At 40.0% G+C, this 16991-nt stretch overlaps 1 protein-coding gene across 1 annotated transcript in view; it reads right to left on the bottom strand.

The window, feature by feature from the left end:
* Positions 1-1329: 1329 nt before the first annotated feature.
* Positions 1330-16991, bottom strand: part of BEND7 (BEN domain containing 7) — a 56873-nt gene continuing 41211 nt past the window's right edge. Inside the window, 2 exon segments of the mRNA XM_074942611.1 lie at positions 1330-3398; positions 8658-8708. Of these exon segments, the coding sequence (XP_074798712.1) occupies positions 3337-3398; positions 8658-8708 (113 nt within the window). The 3' untranslated portion in view covers positions 1330-3336.

Raw genomic sequence — 16991 nt, 5'->3', positions numbered from 1 at the left:
TAAAAATATTTTTAGAAGTTTACATTTCATATTTAGATACATTTAAAAACAAAAGATGACACAATTAAAACAAACTCAAATCACACTGAGACAACCTAAGTAGTACAGCACAGGGCAGTTCAGCAAAGTTACTAATGTGTTTGTGATTTGTTCCATCAAGCTCGATGAGCATTAATGGTAGGAGTTATGAAATACATTTGGATCAGAAACCAATTTAATTACCTGGAAGACCGAAGTGAACACAGCTAAACAATTTTTAAAAAGATATTCTACAATTAAAAGTCATTTAACGGATTCAAGCTCTGTACAGGCATGCAAGATTTCAGAAGCTCAATGCAACCTCTGAGATCTATAATGGAATGACCATCAGACGTTTTACTATACAATTCCTCACAGGTGCTACTATATAAAATAGACAAGGTGTGGCTGGCTGCACATTCATTTCAATAGGCCATTGTAATTGATTGATTATTACTAATGAACATGTTTTCACAGGAAATATTTTCTAAGGCTAAACAATGTTTGATGAGGTGTGATACAGTAGAACCTCAGAGTTACGAACACCTCGGGAATGGAGGTTGTTCGTAACTCTGAACAAAACGTTAGGGTTGTTCTTTCAAAAGTTTACAACTGAACATTGACTTAATGCAGCTCTGAAACCTCTACGCAGAAGAAAAATGCTGCTTTTAACCATCTTAATTTAAATGAAACAAGACAGAAACTGTTTCCTTACCTTGTCACATTTTTTTTTTAAACTTTCCCTTTATTTTTTTAGAAGTTGACATTTAACACAGTACTTGCTTTTTTTTTGCTTTTTTTTGGGTGGGGGTGGGGTCTTGGCTGCCTGATTGCATACTTTCAGTTCCAAATGAGGTGTATGGTTGACCGGTCAGTTCATAACTCTGGTGTTCTACTGTAATAAGTTATAAAGACATATGTTGTAGCAGCTACTTTTGCATTACGAATACTGGTTTGTCCTTCCTATGTGTTGTTTCCATAGAAGCGGAGCTTAACCTTTTAAGTGAAGATTATAAAGGCGACTAATTCAATTAAAATTAGACTTCAAGCATATCAGCACTTAATACTTATGAGATTTCATATAGCCATTTTTCTGATTGGCAGGCGAAATAGTTCAAAATTCAGATAGTTGGGAAAATCTTATTGCTATGGGTTTTTCCATAAGCTTCCCTGCAAATGCCATTTTTTTTGTACAAGGCTGTTAAAATATTAATAAAAATCTTTGAATTAACAGGCACCCCCTTCTGAAATACGGACATCTAGTACATAACACAGAAGACACATGTTCAATTAAAGTAATTTATTGTGGGTTTTTCTTTTCTGAACTGACAAAGAGGGTTTTCCCAGAGATTGGTAACACAACACAACGTTATACACCATTTCACAACTAGCCCCTTGTTGTTTTATTAAGAACATAGTAATTTAAAAATATCTAAATATTTACATATTAATAAAACATATATACAGAAGATTGAGATGCTTTACCTAAACATGGAATGATTTTTCTAATAAACCCCGTAAAAAGATTGCTGAAGAAAGTCTGAACAGTAGTCACAGTAAGTAAACACAAAATGCAATTTTTAAAATTTACAAAATGTTGATTCCACCAGCTAAGGGTTGTGACATGTACCTGGCAGATTTGCTGCCCAGGCTGTAGATTGCCACAGCCCTGCTCAGAAATCCAGGCCAGGGGGGAAGCAGTCACATCAGCCTTTGAAGGAAATGCTCTTTAAGGTCTGCAGTGCACATTCGATATAGTCCACAGTTTTAAAGAGAACATCATCACCTTTAATCGTACATTTTTTTTAAACGGGAGGGGAAAGTTCAAAAGCCTGGTTTTCAATGGTGCTGAGAATCAGTAGCTCCTGCTGGCTTCAGTGTTATTTGCAGGCATTCAGCAGTTGTGACAATCAGGCCGCCTGTCTTTATGCTAGCTAATGATCATGACAAGTATTTCTTTGCGAAAAGCAGCAAAAAACTTTAAATATTTTGAAAACAGTCCCACTCTCTGTAATAGCACTTCTGTTAACACACTCGATAACAAAGACCAAATAGCTTCAAGGAGAAAGCATCATGATGGGCTGAAAATATACAAAGGAAAACGAAACACGAAGGCAAAGGCTACTGCACTCTGTAGCGTTCCAGGACACACACGCTATTAGTTAACTGGCTGGTGATCAATATATCTGTGGGATAAGATAAGTTCTATATTTTTTCTATTTTTTTTTTTTTTTAAAGTGAATTTAGTGCTGGTGAAGGTGCAGAGTTAAAGGTGCAGAGGGCAGCAGGAGATGTTGCATAAGAAGCAGCAGTGCAACTTTCCCCACCCTGCCACATCAGTAAGCCTCAGTCCTGACCTGAAGGGACCACTTATAGGGTGAGAGGGTAGTTCAATCACTTGGTCAATTCACTCATCCTAACTGCTGAGACTGACAATAGAGTGCCAGTAAATGACAGTGGTTTGTATAGGTTTTCAAACCGTGGTCTGTGGATGAGCAGAGTCCATGAACCCTTTTCCTGGTGGTCTACAAAATAAAATGTTTTGAGAACCAGGCAGTGGGGGATTCGGAGAGGCTGGAGAGGAGGTGGGGCAGGAAGATTTTATGAAGTGAAAATGCTGGAGAACCACGGCACCAGAAACTGGCTGGGAACTCCAACTCCTTTCACAAACACATTCTGTATACTATCCACTAGAACGGACATTATCAGCATGTACCCTGCTCTAGTCTCCCTGTGGCCAAATACAGCGTGAGCATTGTTATTTAGACAGTGTAGGACAGGCAGTTTGTACCATCTCTCTTCAAACATAGTCAAATGGTGAGCAAAAAGGAAAAGTGGGTCTTCCGAACAACAGAGGACTAACCAATCCCCGTAACCAAACATTCTTATTAGCTTCCTGGACCCATGAAGGGGGGAGATTCCATCACAGCTCCCTGAACTGTTTTATTTTACTTCTGTATAATTGAAGATGAAATACAGTTAGCATGCATACAATCATGTGGGAAAATACAATCATGAAGAAAAACAAAGGCAAGGGAATTTATTCAGTTGCAGTGGATACCACACTAATTAGACAATGTACTGGATATTGAAAAAAAATCATTTCTAATTATGATGGAAAATCTTGAAACAATTTGGTGGCTTTATTATCCCATGTTTCATTAAAAATAGGCGAAAACGCAAACTTGAAGGGAAAACTGCAAGGAACATCTCACACCTTGAAGTATGCTGAAATGCCTACACGGATCTTGCAGGAATGCCATTCAAACTGAAGGATGTTTATATCTGCTAATGAAACACTGAGGCAGAAAGTAAAATTTAAGCAGAAAAATCTGGTTTTGAGTCGACCAGCTTATCTGTTGTGATCTCAAGAATGCTACCTGAAGAAAGAGAGGATTTAAATAAATTAGAAAAAATTATACCAATTCAGTCATTTCCTAAAATTGTGTTCCAAATTAACCTACATGAGTTAAGTAGTCAGAGACTCAAATATAGTACTTGTGAGGTTGCTGAATTATCTGTGTGTTTAGGTGGCCATTGTTGGGTATCAGTTTAGTTGTCTAAAAAAAGATCCTATTATATATTGAATTTGTGAACAGAGGTTTTGCTAGCAAAATGCAGAACATATGAAGTGAGGTGTAAAGTGTTAGAATATCATACAAACTGCACTACAGTGCTTAGATCTTTGAAGTTATATGGCTCTAAAGAGGTGAACAAAGCACCGCATGAATTTTAAGCCTACAGTATGTACTCTGGGTTATTCTTTGGAAAACTTGAAAAATCACGATACTGTAAATGCATATGGTAGAATAAAAACCAGAGATAAGTTGCATGATTATATCACATCTTTTTTTAAACCACATTAAAGTATATTTTTAAACAGAACAATGGAAGATGGACAGAAGAATTACAACTATAGAAGTAAGAACACAGCGCATATACGAGACAGACATCAATCAGTGTAAGAGGCAAATACAACAAGATGAAAAGGGAGGACTTGTAGAATCATGCACTGAAAGGATAAAGAATTATATTACAATAAAGGGATTTATATTTAAGGGTTTGAAGAGGTTTCTAAGCATTTTCTTCACATTGTATTCCAAGAGAAAAGGAGGCAGACCATACAGGATTGGCTCATAGTTATTTTCTTATCTGTTTCTTTAGCAAGAGATTGTTCCCATCTTTTCACAAAGCTGTATCTCCCTGGGACCCAAAGACTGTGATTTGTACTCCTATTAGTGGTCTCAAATTCTTTCACAGCTTGAAATTCACTCCAGTGCAGAGTGCTGGGGCTTAAAGAGGACCTTGTAGCATCCCTGGACATACACATCCTTAGTGTGTAATATTTTGGCTAAAGATACATAACCACCAGTGCTGAGGTTGGCTTAGATTTGTTCCCGTTTGATATTTTAGGAAAGTGAGTCAGACTGGCGTTAATCCTCACCAATTCCAAATATGCAGTGTAAATCATATGCCAGGATCAAAACTCTTTTGTCATAACCAGTATTCCTTAAGTAGGAAAGTTAAAGATCCTAATAGGGTGCCCTATATTCACTCTGCTCAATGTTTATCCAACATCTGTCATGGTCTCCACACCACCAAGATACCAATCAGGGTCACTGGCTGCCTGGTCTCCCTCAATACAGGTCGCTACGGTTTGAATTTTGGCAGGTCCTAGGCAGTCTTTGCCTATGCTGAAGCGAATATGTAACTCTACCAATACTTTCTAGGGGACCCTAATCACAAAGTTTGAAACAAAACCCAAGTTTTTGATAAGTTAAATTTTAACAGCCATAATTCTTCTGGTTCACTTTCAAGGTCTCCCAATTCATTAAATCCTTTAAGCAGAAGGGAATAATTAGCATCAAAGATACTTTTTAACCACAACATGATTTGTGCTCCTAAACACAGAAATATGGCTAGGCAAAAAATCCTTCCTTGGTTTTAGGATTTAAAAATAATGAAAAATAATGAAACCTTTGGATGTCATATTATCTTAACACAGGAAATCGTACATCCAGGATTTCCCTAACTGTAAGCACAAAGGCTAAGGGATCTAAACCCCTCTGTATACTGGGATTCCTCAGCCTGAATCCCCCATGTTCAGATTTTTTTTTATTTTTTCTGCAGGGACAAAGAAAGGGGTGAATGGGCACCTCTGAGTCATCACTCTATGCAGCTTAAAGACATCTGATTTGTTCATGTTTATCCAAACCTTATTCAATTCACTTGCTCTGGACTCTCTTGTGTCCCAATTTTGTCCAGTTCTTGGATACCCAGGTAATAAGCGTTTTAAATATACACACCATAAATAGATTCAGCATCCCATTCTTGCTCCCAGTCCCACTTCCTGCAGCACTCCCTTCAAGTAATCCTGTTCAAACTCTGTGTCAAAGGTTTTCTCTACATCATGGAAGACTAACATAATCAGTTTGCCCTTGACCATTATTGATTTATTATTTGTCTTATGGTACTGCCTAGAGGCCCCTCCAGAGATCAAGGCCCCATTGTGCAGGGCACTGAACAAACACACAGTACGAGAGCGCCTCTTCCCCAGAGAGCTTGCAATTTAAACACACAAGCCAGCTGAAAAGATCACATCCGAGACTCTCCTTAAATGATCCGCCAGTGACATCCCTGCTGAAAACCAGCTATTGTACAAGGGAATCTAATCTACAGGTGAGGATCGCTATAAAGGTTATATTGACCTCCTTTACCAGCCTCCTCAATGGAAGGCATCTATTTTGGCTCCCTACTTCAGTAACGTTTATTATAACTACCATAATTATATTGGCTGTATATCACTTAAACTGATTTAGTCCCAAGCATATTAACTACTGATACATTCTATAAAGAACAGGAGTACTTGTGGCACCTTAGAGACTAACGAATTTATTAGAGCATGAGCTTTCTTGGGCTACAGCCCACTTCATCAGATGCATAGAATGGAACATATAGTAAGATTATATATATATATATATATATACACACACACACACATACAGATAAAAGAAAAGGAGTACTTGTGGCACCTTAGAGACTAACCAATTTATTTGAGCATAAGCTTTCGTGAGCTACAGCTCACTTCATCGAAAACCTGGATTTGTGCTGGAAATGGCCCACCTTGATTATCATACCCATTGTAAGGAGAGTGATCACTTTAGATAAGCTATTACCAGCAGGAGAGTGGGGTGGGGGGAGAGAAAACCTTTTGTAGTGATAAACACCCATTTTTTCATGGTTTGTGTGTATAAAAACATCTTCTGTATTTTCCACAGTATGCATCCGATGAAGTGAGCTGTAGCTCACAAAAGCTTATGCTCAAATAAATTGGTTAGTCTCTAAGGTGCCACAAGTACTCCTTTTCTTTTTGCGAATACAGACTAACACGGCTGTTACTCTGAAACCTGACATACAGATATGTTCGAAGTTACCATACAAACTGTGAGAGGCTAATTAGTTAAGATGAGCTATTATCAGCAGGAGAAAAAAATCTATATCTTACTATATATCTTACTATATGTTCCATTCTATGCATCTGATGAAGTTGGCTGTAGCTCATGAAAGCTTATGCTCTAATAAATTTGTTAGTCTCTACGGTGCCACAAGTACTCCTGTTCTTTTTGCAGATCGAGACTAACACGGCTGCTACTCTGAAACCTGTCATTCTATAAAAGTCACTTGTACATATATAATAACGTGTGAAATTCAAATGCTTGGCTGAAAGCCTTTGGATTTCACCTTTTTTCCTTCCACACACACAATCTGAAAAAGAAAATGACTATTCCACTGTCAATTTAGGCATCCTTCCACAGATCCCAGGGAGATATATATACTGCAAGACAAATATTAAGCCTTAGAATTGTGCACACATGCATATTCAAAGGTATATGGGCATGCAGTCTGCACACATTCAAAAACACACACTGGAAATCTTGCAGAAAAGAGAAGAAGATCCCCAGGATAGAAATCTTCTCTCTTTACTAATGTGGCTGTCTCAATGCATCACATTCATTTTCACCAATAATGTAAGATGTGAAATACTGAAGAAACCACATTAGGCTCCAATAAAATAATTCTGGTACTGAATAAAATTACCAGAGCAATGAAAAGATAACACTGCATAATAACATAACATTTATTAGGGTTCTCCTTTACTAGAATTGCTTCCATCCCTGATAACAGAAACAAACAGGATGTCACTTGGAAGAGACCCTTAAAACCAGAGCTTCCTGCATCTGTTATCAAACTAGTACCATGAAATGCTCAGTGGGCAGCTAAGAAAGCAGCACTGCAGCTCCTATCAGTTAGCATGTGCTCCAGCCCCCCATGAACAAGACTATAGCTGCTTCATTGGTCCTGCTCCTGAATAACTCCACATGGTCTGACAACAGGATTTCAACCACCAGTGCCTCACTGCTAGCAGTTCATGCTCCAACCCACAGCACCTCAGCACTGACGATGTCTGAAGACCCATCACAAGCCTTATGTAGAGTGATTGGGAAGATAGTGGGCTGGGTCAAGTGTTGCAATACCGCTCCCATGACCACCACAGAGTGTTTGTAGGGTACATTACAGCACTGTGGGGAGCTGCTGTTAAAGTACTACCCTGGATATAGCAATTTGCTAGCAGTAAACAGTCTACACTTATTCTTTACAGACATTGCGTGACTAATTTCCAAGGAGTCTTTTTCATTAGTATTCACTATATTGTATTGATCTGAGGGAGAAACTGTAAACCCAAGGTCCTGATCATTCAAGACTTTCACCACATTTTTCTCGGGTCTAGAGGTATTAAGCTGCATCTTAGTGAAATTTTAAAACACAGGTAATTACCATCTATATAGTCAAGATTTTCAAAAATGATTAGTTATTCTGGATGCCCAACTTGGAACACCTGATTTTCGGAGGATATGTGCTCAGCACTTTCTAACAGTCAGGTCCTGGTAGGGTATCTCAAGTGCAGCATTCAAAAAAAATCACCAAAAAAAATCTTGGCCTACCTACTTAAATTCCAACTAGAAGTTTCAATTTCACATGGAAATCTTCATCAGTTCCTGCCCTAGACTGTTGCATAGTACTGCTGTTTGCTGTTAAACAACTGTCATGTTTGACTCAAGGGGTGGGTGCATTTTGAGGGAATAGGGTGCGGTTAAAAGTGATCCTTCCATATCAGATAAAGAGCTTTGCAATCCCTTTGTAAACCCAAGATATTATTGCTAGTCGTACACCAATGCAGAACTGAAATACACTATGATACAAATTACTTTGCCAGTCCTTGGAAGTAATGTTGTGTCAAGAATTTTGAAAGTACCCAGAAATATCATGAATGAGCACAAGTTGCCATCTGGAGTCATGAAGATCACTTACTGGTTTGTGTCACTTAGCCATTACTGTCAAACTGGAGGTTTTATGAATAGGAAATCAAGGGAAAAATAATGAAATTCTGGTGTATGTTCTCTCTCTCTCTCTCTCTCTCTCTTTTTTTTTAAAACACTAGGCATTCAAAACTTAGACATCTGGGCCTTGTATGCAGATTACCCAGACTGTATATGCCATACATAGAATATTGAAAACTGCTTTATGCAAAATAAATAAATAAAGAAGTGGAACCTGATAAAAAACTTAATGCATTTTACCTGTTTGCAGTAGAGAAATGTCCAGTTTCTCATCGCAGTCAGTCGTCTCTGCTGATTACAAATATAAACAAGAAATCTCATTACTTTTACTGAATAAAGGAATATGATTAAAAAGCTACATACTGTAGAGTGCTTTTGCATTTTCTATCTACACTTCTCATGTGCAATTTGCTAGCATCCAGTTAAACAGTCATTGCTTGTGCGAAAATGTCATATAATAAAAATGCAAACTTAGGAAAGGTAGTCTGGGTATTAATTTGCAGTTGTGCTGGCCATTGGATGGGAGTAATACACTGCCCCCTTGAAGAACTCAAACTCCTGCTGATATAGGAATCTTACAATAATTTTGTAAATTTAACGTAACAATTGCCATCCCAGATCAGACCAGTGGTAACACTGACGCTGGTATTCAGTCTCCAGTGGTGGCCAGTGTCAGATGCTTCACAGGAAGGTGCAAGAATCCCCGAATGTGACCACTATGTAATAGCCTGCCCAAAGCGATTTTTTTTCCTAACCCTAATCAGTTTGGGCCAGATTTACAAAAGGATTTAGGCACCTAAAGATGCAGACTGGAACCTACTTGGGTAGATTAGGCCCCTAATTCCCATTGAAAGTCAATGGGAGTTAGGTGTCAAATTCACTTGGGCACTTTTGTAAAACCCAGTAAGTTTTATCAGCATCTTTAGGCACCTAAATCCCTTTGTAAATCTGGCCCTTAGTTGCTGGCTTATGTCCTGAAGCACGAGAATTTACAAGACTGATCAAAAGCCCACTGAAGCCAAAGAGAGTCTTGTCAGTGACTGCAGTGGGCTTTGGATCAGGCTCTACACCCCATCTAATGTAACTTCAGATGTTCTCATTACACACACAAATTTCTACATCTTTTTTGAACACTGCTAAGATTTTAATCTCTAGTGGCAAGAAGAGTAAGCAGGAGCTCCAATACACCATCTCTGTACTATTATTTCATGTACCACTCCTTATATATTGATATTTATATTTTTTTTCCCCAAGAGGATCATGGTCATAAAGCAATGGGTACATTCCCACTGTAGTGTGCCCCTGACTTCGCAGATATCAAAAACTGGCCAAAGTAATACAGATATATTGAACAACCAAATTCAGTGCACGTCCTTAACTGGGTCGTTTGTGCTGATTACCCTTAACAGCAGGATGATCAGATAGCAACTGTGAAAAAACGGGACGGGGGTGGAGGGTAATAGGTGCCTATATAAGAAAAAGTCCCAAAAACTGGGACTGTCCCTATAAAAATGGGACATCTGGTCACCCTACTTAACAGTGTTGTCAAACAGCACCAAACTCACTGAAAACAAGAATTAGTTTACTTTTTAAATAGCTGAAGGTATTAAAGCACTATGACTTGCTCAGAGCCAACATTAAACAGCCTATTTCAGAGCCCTCATCCAGTGAGCTCCCTTGGCTCCCAACAGAAGATGTTTCAGATGACTATCGGGGAAGCATGTCAAGCTAAGTTCAAGTTCACAAATTAGTAATGAACACCTTGACCCTATAAATACTGAGGCAGATCACCCTTCCACATTCCATTCTAAACAGGAAGATGTGGTTTGCCTTCAAACACCACACCCATTGGCCATGAGCCAAATCATACTTGTCTTGACTTCAATGAGCCTACCTGCATGACAAGGCAAGCAGGATTAGACCCTCTCATTGGAATTTTGAAACTCTCTTGTATTCTTTGTTTAGAAAGAGTTTGGTAACTGCTGTAAACACTCCTGTAGCCACGTCCTTCAGACCTTTTTCCAAAATCACTTTGCTACTGCGGAATGTGCCTGTCTGGCAAATGTGCACCTGCTATTTTGCTGCTTGCACAGAAGCATGTATGTGCAGGAATGAAAAGGTTAATAGAGAGGTTGCCCTTATTAGTTCTGCTGTCTTTATTCTACTTAATCTAGATAAAATACTGGCCGGGAATGCATAATGTTACTCCTGTGATTCCCATCCAACATACTATCTGCCCTTGCGTCTGCTGCTAAACATAAATCAGCACTAGCAAGAATCTGCTATCTCACAAGACACAGATGCCTTGTGTATTAATTATATCACGAAGAGAGGACCAGAGAAAGCAGAGGACTGAGAGGAGGGGCAAAGACACAAACAGAAGGGGAAAAGAATACCACACGAGACATAGGAAGATGCGGTAATGATGGAGTGGAGGTCTCAACACATGGGTGGGAGAGACAGCACAGTCCAGCATGGATTTAATATTTGTTAAAAAAATTTCTCCTCTCGCCCCCAGCATTCTCCATTGTAATCAGGCAATGTTTAAAACAAACAATAGTACAATGATGCAACTACTACCATCATGTCAGGTGACTACTTCACGCCAATCACACCTGAAAAGTCTGAGCACATTTCATAGTGCCGCTTCATTTTCCTTTATTATGTACGGTATTTAAAGGCTTTTGAGTTAATCAGTAAAATCATATTGCATGAAGAGCTCTTACTCACGCTGTGCTTTAGGAGCATTTAGTCATACTGTACCAGCATTCCTGTCTATATGGAGGCTTTTAGCAACATATTGCCATTAAATAATGGCTCAGATCCTTTTCAAGGCATGAAAAGGGAGAGAGGACTTATCACAAGAGATGTGTGCCTCATGCCCCATTTTTTTATTATTGGAGATAGAGTGGAATAGCCAGAAGGTTTCGATGCAGAGATGATGATAACAGCAGGGCTGTTTCCTGCTGAGACTAGCCCATTCATGGCCCTCCTTAAATCTCTGCGCCAACGGCTGCGTCTCTGGCTGTGTTGTCGCTGGCTGGTCCACTAACTAGCCATATTCCCCTTTTGTAGCATGGCAAGACTACACGATGGGAGCTACTGCTGGTCAGGACAGCTGTAAATCACAATGCAATTTGCATTGTAATTTATCCTGTTCTAAAAAGGGAAATGTATACATTTGATTTTCCCTCAACTTCATGTCCCTCTTTCCCTGGCCATACTCCCTTCTTCCCAGCAGCTGCAGAGAGCTGAGCCTAGACGTTGTGGAGGGGATAAAACTGGCAATATGATCCAGTGCCCCAGAATGCATACAAACATGTGGATTTTTTTTGGCCATGCCAATTGCATGAAGTGGGACCAATAGTCAAAGGTGAAGAATATTATCATGCTATTTTATTTTAATTATAACTTCTATTTGTAACATTAACCTCAAAGTCTTTTTTCCTCCCTTGTGACAGCCAACTTGTGAAATTTGAAAAGACTGAACAAGGCCAATAAAAATTTAATGGCAATGACAGCTTTATTCTCAGATCTAGGAAATTAAAAGAAAAAACCCAAGTCTCAGATCTAAGGCAATAATCTAATGGGACTGAGAAAAATCCAAAGCAAAATAAGACTATTTCCAGTTATGAAAAAATGTTATAGCGGATGCTAACCTTAAATTAATTTCTATTTGTATTAGGATAACAACCTTTCAAAACCTACCCAGGGGAAGTTTTTTCTAGAGAGAGAACAGGGGTTTTTAAAAAACAGTTTGTTGATCAGCCTTCCCAGTCAGAGACTATTCTGTACCTAATTCTAGGAAATGAGCCAAATATGATAAATAAGGTTGAAGCTGGACAACATCTATGATCCTGTGATCAGAATATCATTTAATTTGAAAATACTCAAGAGGGTAAATACTAAAGAAAGCAGCACTAAAGCCGATCCTCCCCATTCATTTGCTGGAGTTCTCAAGGTATTACTGCCACAGACAGCTAGGGGAATACACTGGTGTTTACATCATTATCTTATCAAATTATTAAACCACAGGACTGAGCATGGAAGATTACACATGAACATAATTTGTCATCATTTGGACATGCAAATAGCTACTTGGCCTAAACAGAAAACCCAGTCAGAGGGTGGACTGAATGCATCAGAGGATTGGTAATGGAATAGAGAGCCTTTCCCTTTCAAGTCAGCAGTTCAAATTCAGCCCAACTCAGTAGGGGCCAAATGGCTTTTGGTGGCATTTGTGAAAAAACAAAACAAAACAGTGGTCTCAAGCCTGTCCACACACAGGTTGTGCACCAGCTTAGCTAGAAATTGAATTAGTTAAATTGGTGCAACCCACCAATGTGGACACTCTTATATCAGTTTAACAAAATCTTAAACCAGTTTAGCTTAACTCAATTGCAAATAAGATCTTTAGGCACCTTGGAACTTAGGGCTTGGCTACACTTGCAAGTTAGAGCACATTAAAGCAGCCCCAGGCGCCCTAACTCCCAACCCGTCCACACTGGCAAGGCATGTAGAGCACCTGGTCTCTGCAGCTGGAGCGCTCCTGGTAATCCACCTCCATGAGAAGCATGTTTGCTGCACCTCGGCTGAAAGGCCTGGGAGTCAGTGTGAACGAGGTGTTACATTACTGCGCTCTGATCTGCCTCCGGAAACATCCCATAATCCCCTTAAGTCAAGTGGCCACTCTTGTCATTGTTTTGAATTTGGCTATAGGAATGAGGCTATCCCCTTTCAAAGCTCTGTTTCTGACAACCGGCTGCTTATCTGCTCCGGGACAAAGCAACCATTACTGTGGAATGCTGCTTGCTGTGAGTGTGAGAGAGAGAGAGAGAGGGGGGCAAGGGGGACGGGGGTCTGCTGCTGTGTGAACTTACAAGACAGCATGCTGACACGCTCTCAGCACCCCAAAAACCAACTCTCTCTCCCCCCACATACACACAACACACTCCCTGTCACACTCCACCACCTCCCCCCCATTTGAAAAGCACGTTGCAGCCATTTGAATGCTGGGATAGCTACCACAATGCACGGCTCTCTTTGGCATTGCAAGAGCTGCTGATGTGGCCATGCCAGTGCGCTTCCAGCTGACAGTGTAAATACACGGCAGCACTTTCCCTGCTGCGGTCTCGGAAGGCTAGTTTAACTCCCAGCGCTCTACATCTGCAAGCGTAGCCATGCCCTTAGGATACGTCTGGGGAGTTATACATGGGGAGTTATTCCAGAATCAGAGCACCCATACATAGAGTTAATCAGGAATAGTCGTTCTTTAATTACACACACTACCTCAATTTGAATAAATTTTTCTATGTAGACAACCCCTCTGATTTGGACTACACTGTTTATGGACTGATCCAACTATTTCAGCAAGGGGTCTGATTTTGTATGGAAACAGTTACATCAGTGGGCACAGTTATACCAATAAAAAAGGTGTCTTACAGTTTATTCCTACACATGTATACAGCTATAACTATAGGGTTGTACTAGTGTAACTAAATCTGTTTCTATACCAGTATAGTTAAAGCACTACAAAAACTGTGTAGACCAGAGCTTAAACTGATTTAAGAGTGTCTGCACTAGAAGTTGCATAAATCAACTTAAAAATCAGGTGGGTGAGGTAATATCTTTTATTGGACCAATTTCTGTTGGTGAAAGAATACATGTTGCAAGAAACCAGGGTTTCCTGAACTCCCATTTCTGGCCTTCAAACAACACCCGCAGCCTCACTAAGCTTACCATCAGAAGTAAGCTACCCACAAGACCAGGACACACCAATTCAAAGTCAAGCCTGCCAGAGCAATAGATGCAAAACCTGCAGCCATATCTCCACTGCTATGGTGATCAATACTTCCCACAACATGCCTTTCACGATCCATGGTCCTACACACGACTATCACAAGGTGGTGTACTTCAGCCAGTGCATCAAATGCAAGAACAACAACTATGTGGGTGAATCTAGACAATCATTACACTCTGGAATGAACTCACAGAGAAAAATGATAAAAGACAAAAACACCCTATCCCGCCCACGGGCGAACACTTTGTAGAAAATAATCGCTCTATATCTGACCTCTCAGTCCTTGTCCTCAAAGGAAAACTGCATAACACCTTCAAAAGACAAGCCTGGGAGCTAAAATTCATAACTCTGCTAGACACCAAAAATCATGGACTCAATAGAGACACTGTCTCATGACAACAGTTTGTAACCCACTCTCTCTCCTTTGTCCTATGCCACAAAGATCTTAATTGCCAACTTCATTTTGAACAGTTTCTTGCAACTTGTGTAAACTCCTTATGCTTAACATCTGTTCCACCTTATATTGAACTGTGACACTCTGATTACCTTTCCCAGTACTGAAGAATAGCTCTGCGGAGCTCGAAAGCATGTCTCTTTCACCAACTGAAGTTGGTCCAATAAAAGATGTTACCTCGTTCACTTTGTCATTCTACTATCCTGGGGCCAACATGGCTACAACAACATTGTACATTTAAAAATCACACATTTAAGTAAACTGGTGCAACTGAGGCACACTGAAGTCAATGGGAATGAATCACCTAAATACCTTTGTGGATATGGGCCTGAGAATTCAGACCAAACTCCAGTTTGTGTTCTAATGGCAAAGCATCCCCATCACAAAGCACTGCCTTTGGTACTAGGTTAGCAGCCTATACTCTCACTCCTGGAGAGTACAGACTGCTAACCTTGGTCTCTCCAAGGCAGGTGAAGTGTGGGGGAAGCTTGCACGGCCAGCACCAGCTGCATATCTGTGCTCCCTAATAATGAATGTCAGTCTCTGGGACTGCCAAATAGACCAGCACCTTTCCCCAGGCACTACGTTCATTATGCAAAGTTTTAAAGTGAGAATAAAGAGATCTGGTTTTAAAACATGAAGCAGCATTTTGGAAGCAAGAAGGAAATTAGCCCCAAGGTGCTACAGCTCTGCTCTGAGAACTCTTTTGTTAGCATGTTGTGCTAGGAAGAATATTACATAGTTCTGTGATGATGTCAGAACTGAGGATGAAGTAAACAAGGAAGAAAAAAAGGCAACCACATATGGAAGATGAAATCCTGGCCTCACTGAAGTCAATAGAAGTTTTGTCATTAACTTGAAAGGGCCAGAATTTCACCTCCCGGCCTAGCTCTCCTCTGACTTACTCTACTTCTACTCCATTGACTTCAGTGGAATTACTCCTGATTTACAAGTTTAAAGATCTACAGACAGTTTTTAATTTTAGTGCCAGTATATGTCAATTAAGGGTGTAATTCTTTTTTTAAAAAATTGTTTTACCAGCACAACTCCTAGTAGGGATGAAGTTATACCAGTATATATTATTCCCCTTTCCACATGGGAATAGCTAAACTTGTATAAAGCATCGTTATACCAATATAACTGCATCCACTCTGGGGAGATAGTGCCACTTTAACTATACTGGTAAAACCTGTGTATAGACAAGGCCTAAGCGAGAGGACAACCAGACCCAGAGAGATTGGGATGCAGGTGAAGGGCCAGTAGAAAAAAAATACAGTAAAATATAAGAAACAATGTAAAATAAAGAGCCTTTACAACAATTCAGCTTTCGTATAGTAACTGGAAAATGGGACTAATGGGTTACTGTATTTCTTTTCATTGTCCAGCCACACACTGGGTTGACTGGTTCTCATCTCTGGGCAGGCATAGTTAGTATCCCACATAGTTTAGTATACTGGGCTCAGTTTCACTCATCTTTTCATAGGAAGCCTATTACCGCTAAGGCTGAGATGCAGCATTCTCCACTTAGGCTCCCCAATACTGGGGAAAGAGCATAGGTGGGAGTGGTTCCTGGTGGCCCCTCTTTAAAAGAAAACCTGTACAGTCATTGCTAACTCCCACGGTAGAGCTGCAGCGCTAGCTAACATCCTGGAGAGGCACACGAAAAAAAGCAAATAAGAATGTTGAAAATATATTCAAAACAAACTAAATCAAATTAGGTCAATGGAGTTATCCACAAAGTTCTGCATCTCTGCAGACACCCCAAGGGCCCCCAGTCTCTCTCCCTGCCCGCCTCCTTCACTGCACATATGAATCTATGAATCTTCATGTCACTGAAGAACTGCACCATAGTATATTTCTTCCAGTCGAGGAGGAATAGGTAGCCTTCTGAAGCCTCCCTCAATGGTAGGAAAGGATGCTGCTGTGCAACAACAAGCAATCTGATGATTCTCACTAGCAAGCTCACCTCATAACCTCATGTTCAAGGGCAGAGAGTCAGCTTGATAGTCTAGGGGATTTGGTAAACTCACCTTTTTTGAAGAGGGGCATTATTTTATGCTAGCAAATGATCTGCACTTCTTTCCTCCTTTTTGTTTCTATTTCACCTCCTCCTTTCTTTTACACCCTTACACTTTTCTGTGTACTTCCCATGGTGTTGACAGAACTGTGTGATAAAAGAATGCCTCAGCTTTTGCACAGTTACCTCAGATACTTGCCTAACTGAATGCTACAGACAAAGCTCAGGACTGAAAACGTTGGCTCTTTGGCGCATGGAGCCAGCAAACGGCAACAGTTCATTCATCTGCCAGGATCTATCTCA

The sequence above is a fragment of the Natator depressus genome, chromosome 1 (genome assembly GCF_965152275.1).
Source record: "Natator depressus isolate rNatDep1 chromosome 1, rNatDep2.hap1, whole genome shotgun sequence".
Classification (NCBI taxonomy): Eukaryota; Metazoa; Chordata; order Testudines; family Cheloniidae; genus Natator; species Natator depressus.
This window is presented reverse-complemented; position numbering and strand designations above follow the sequence as displayed.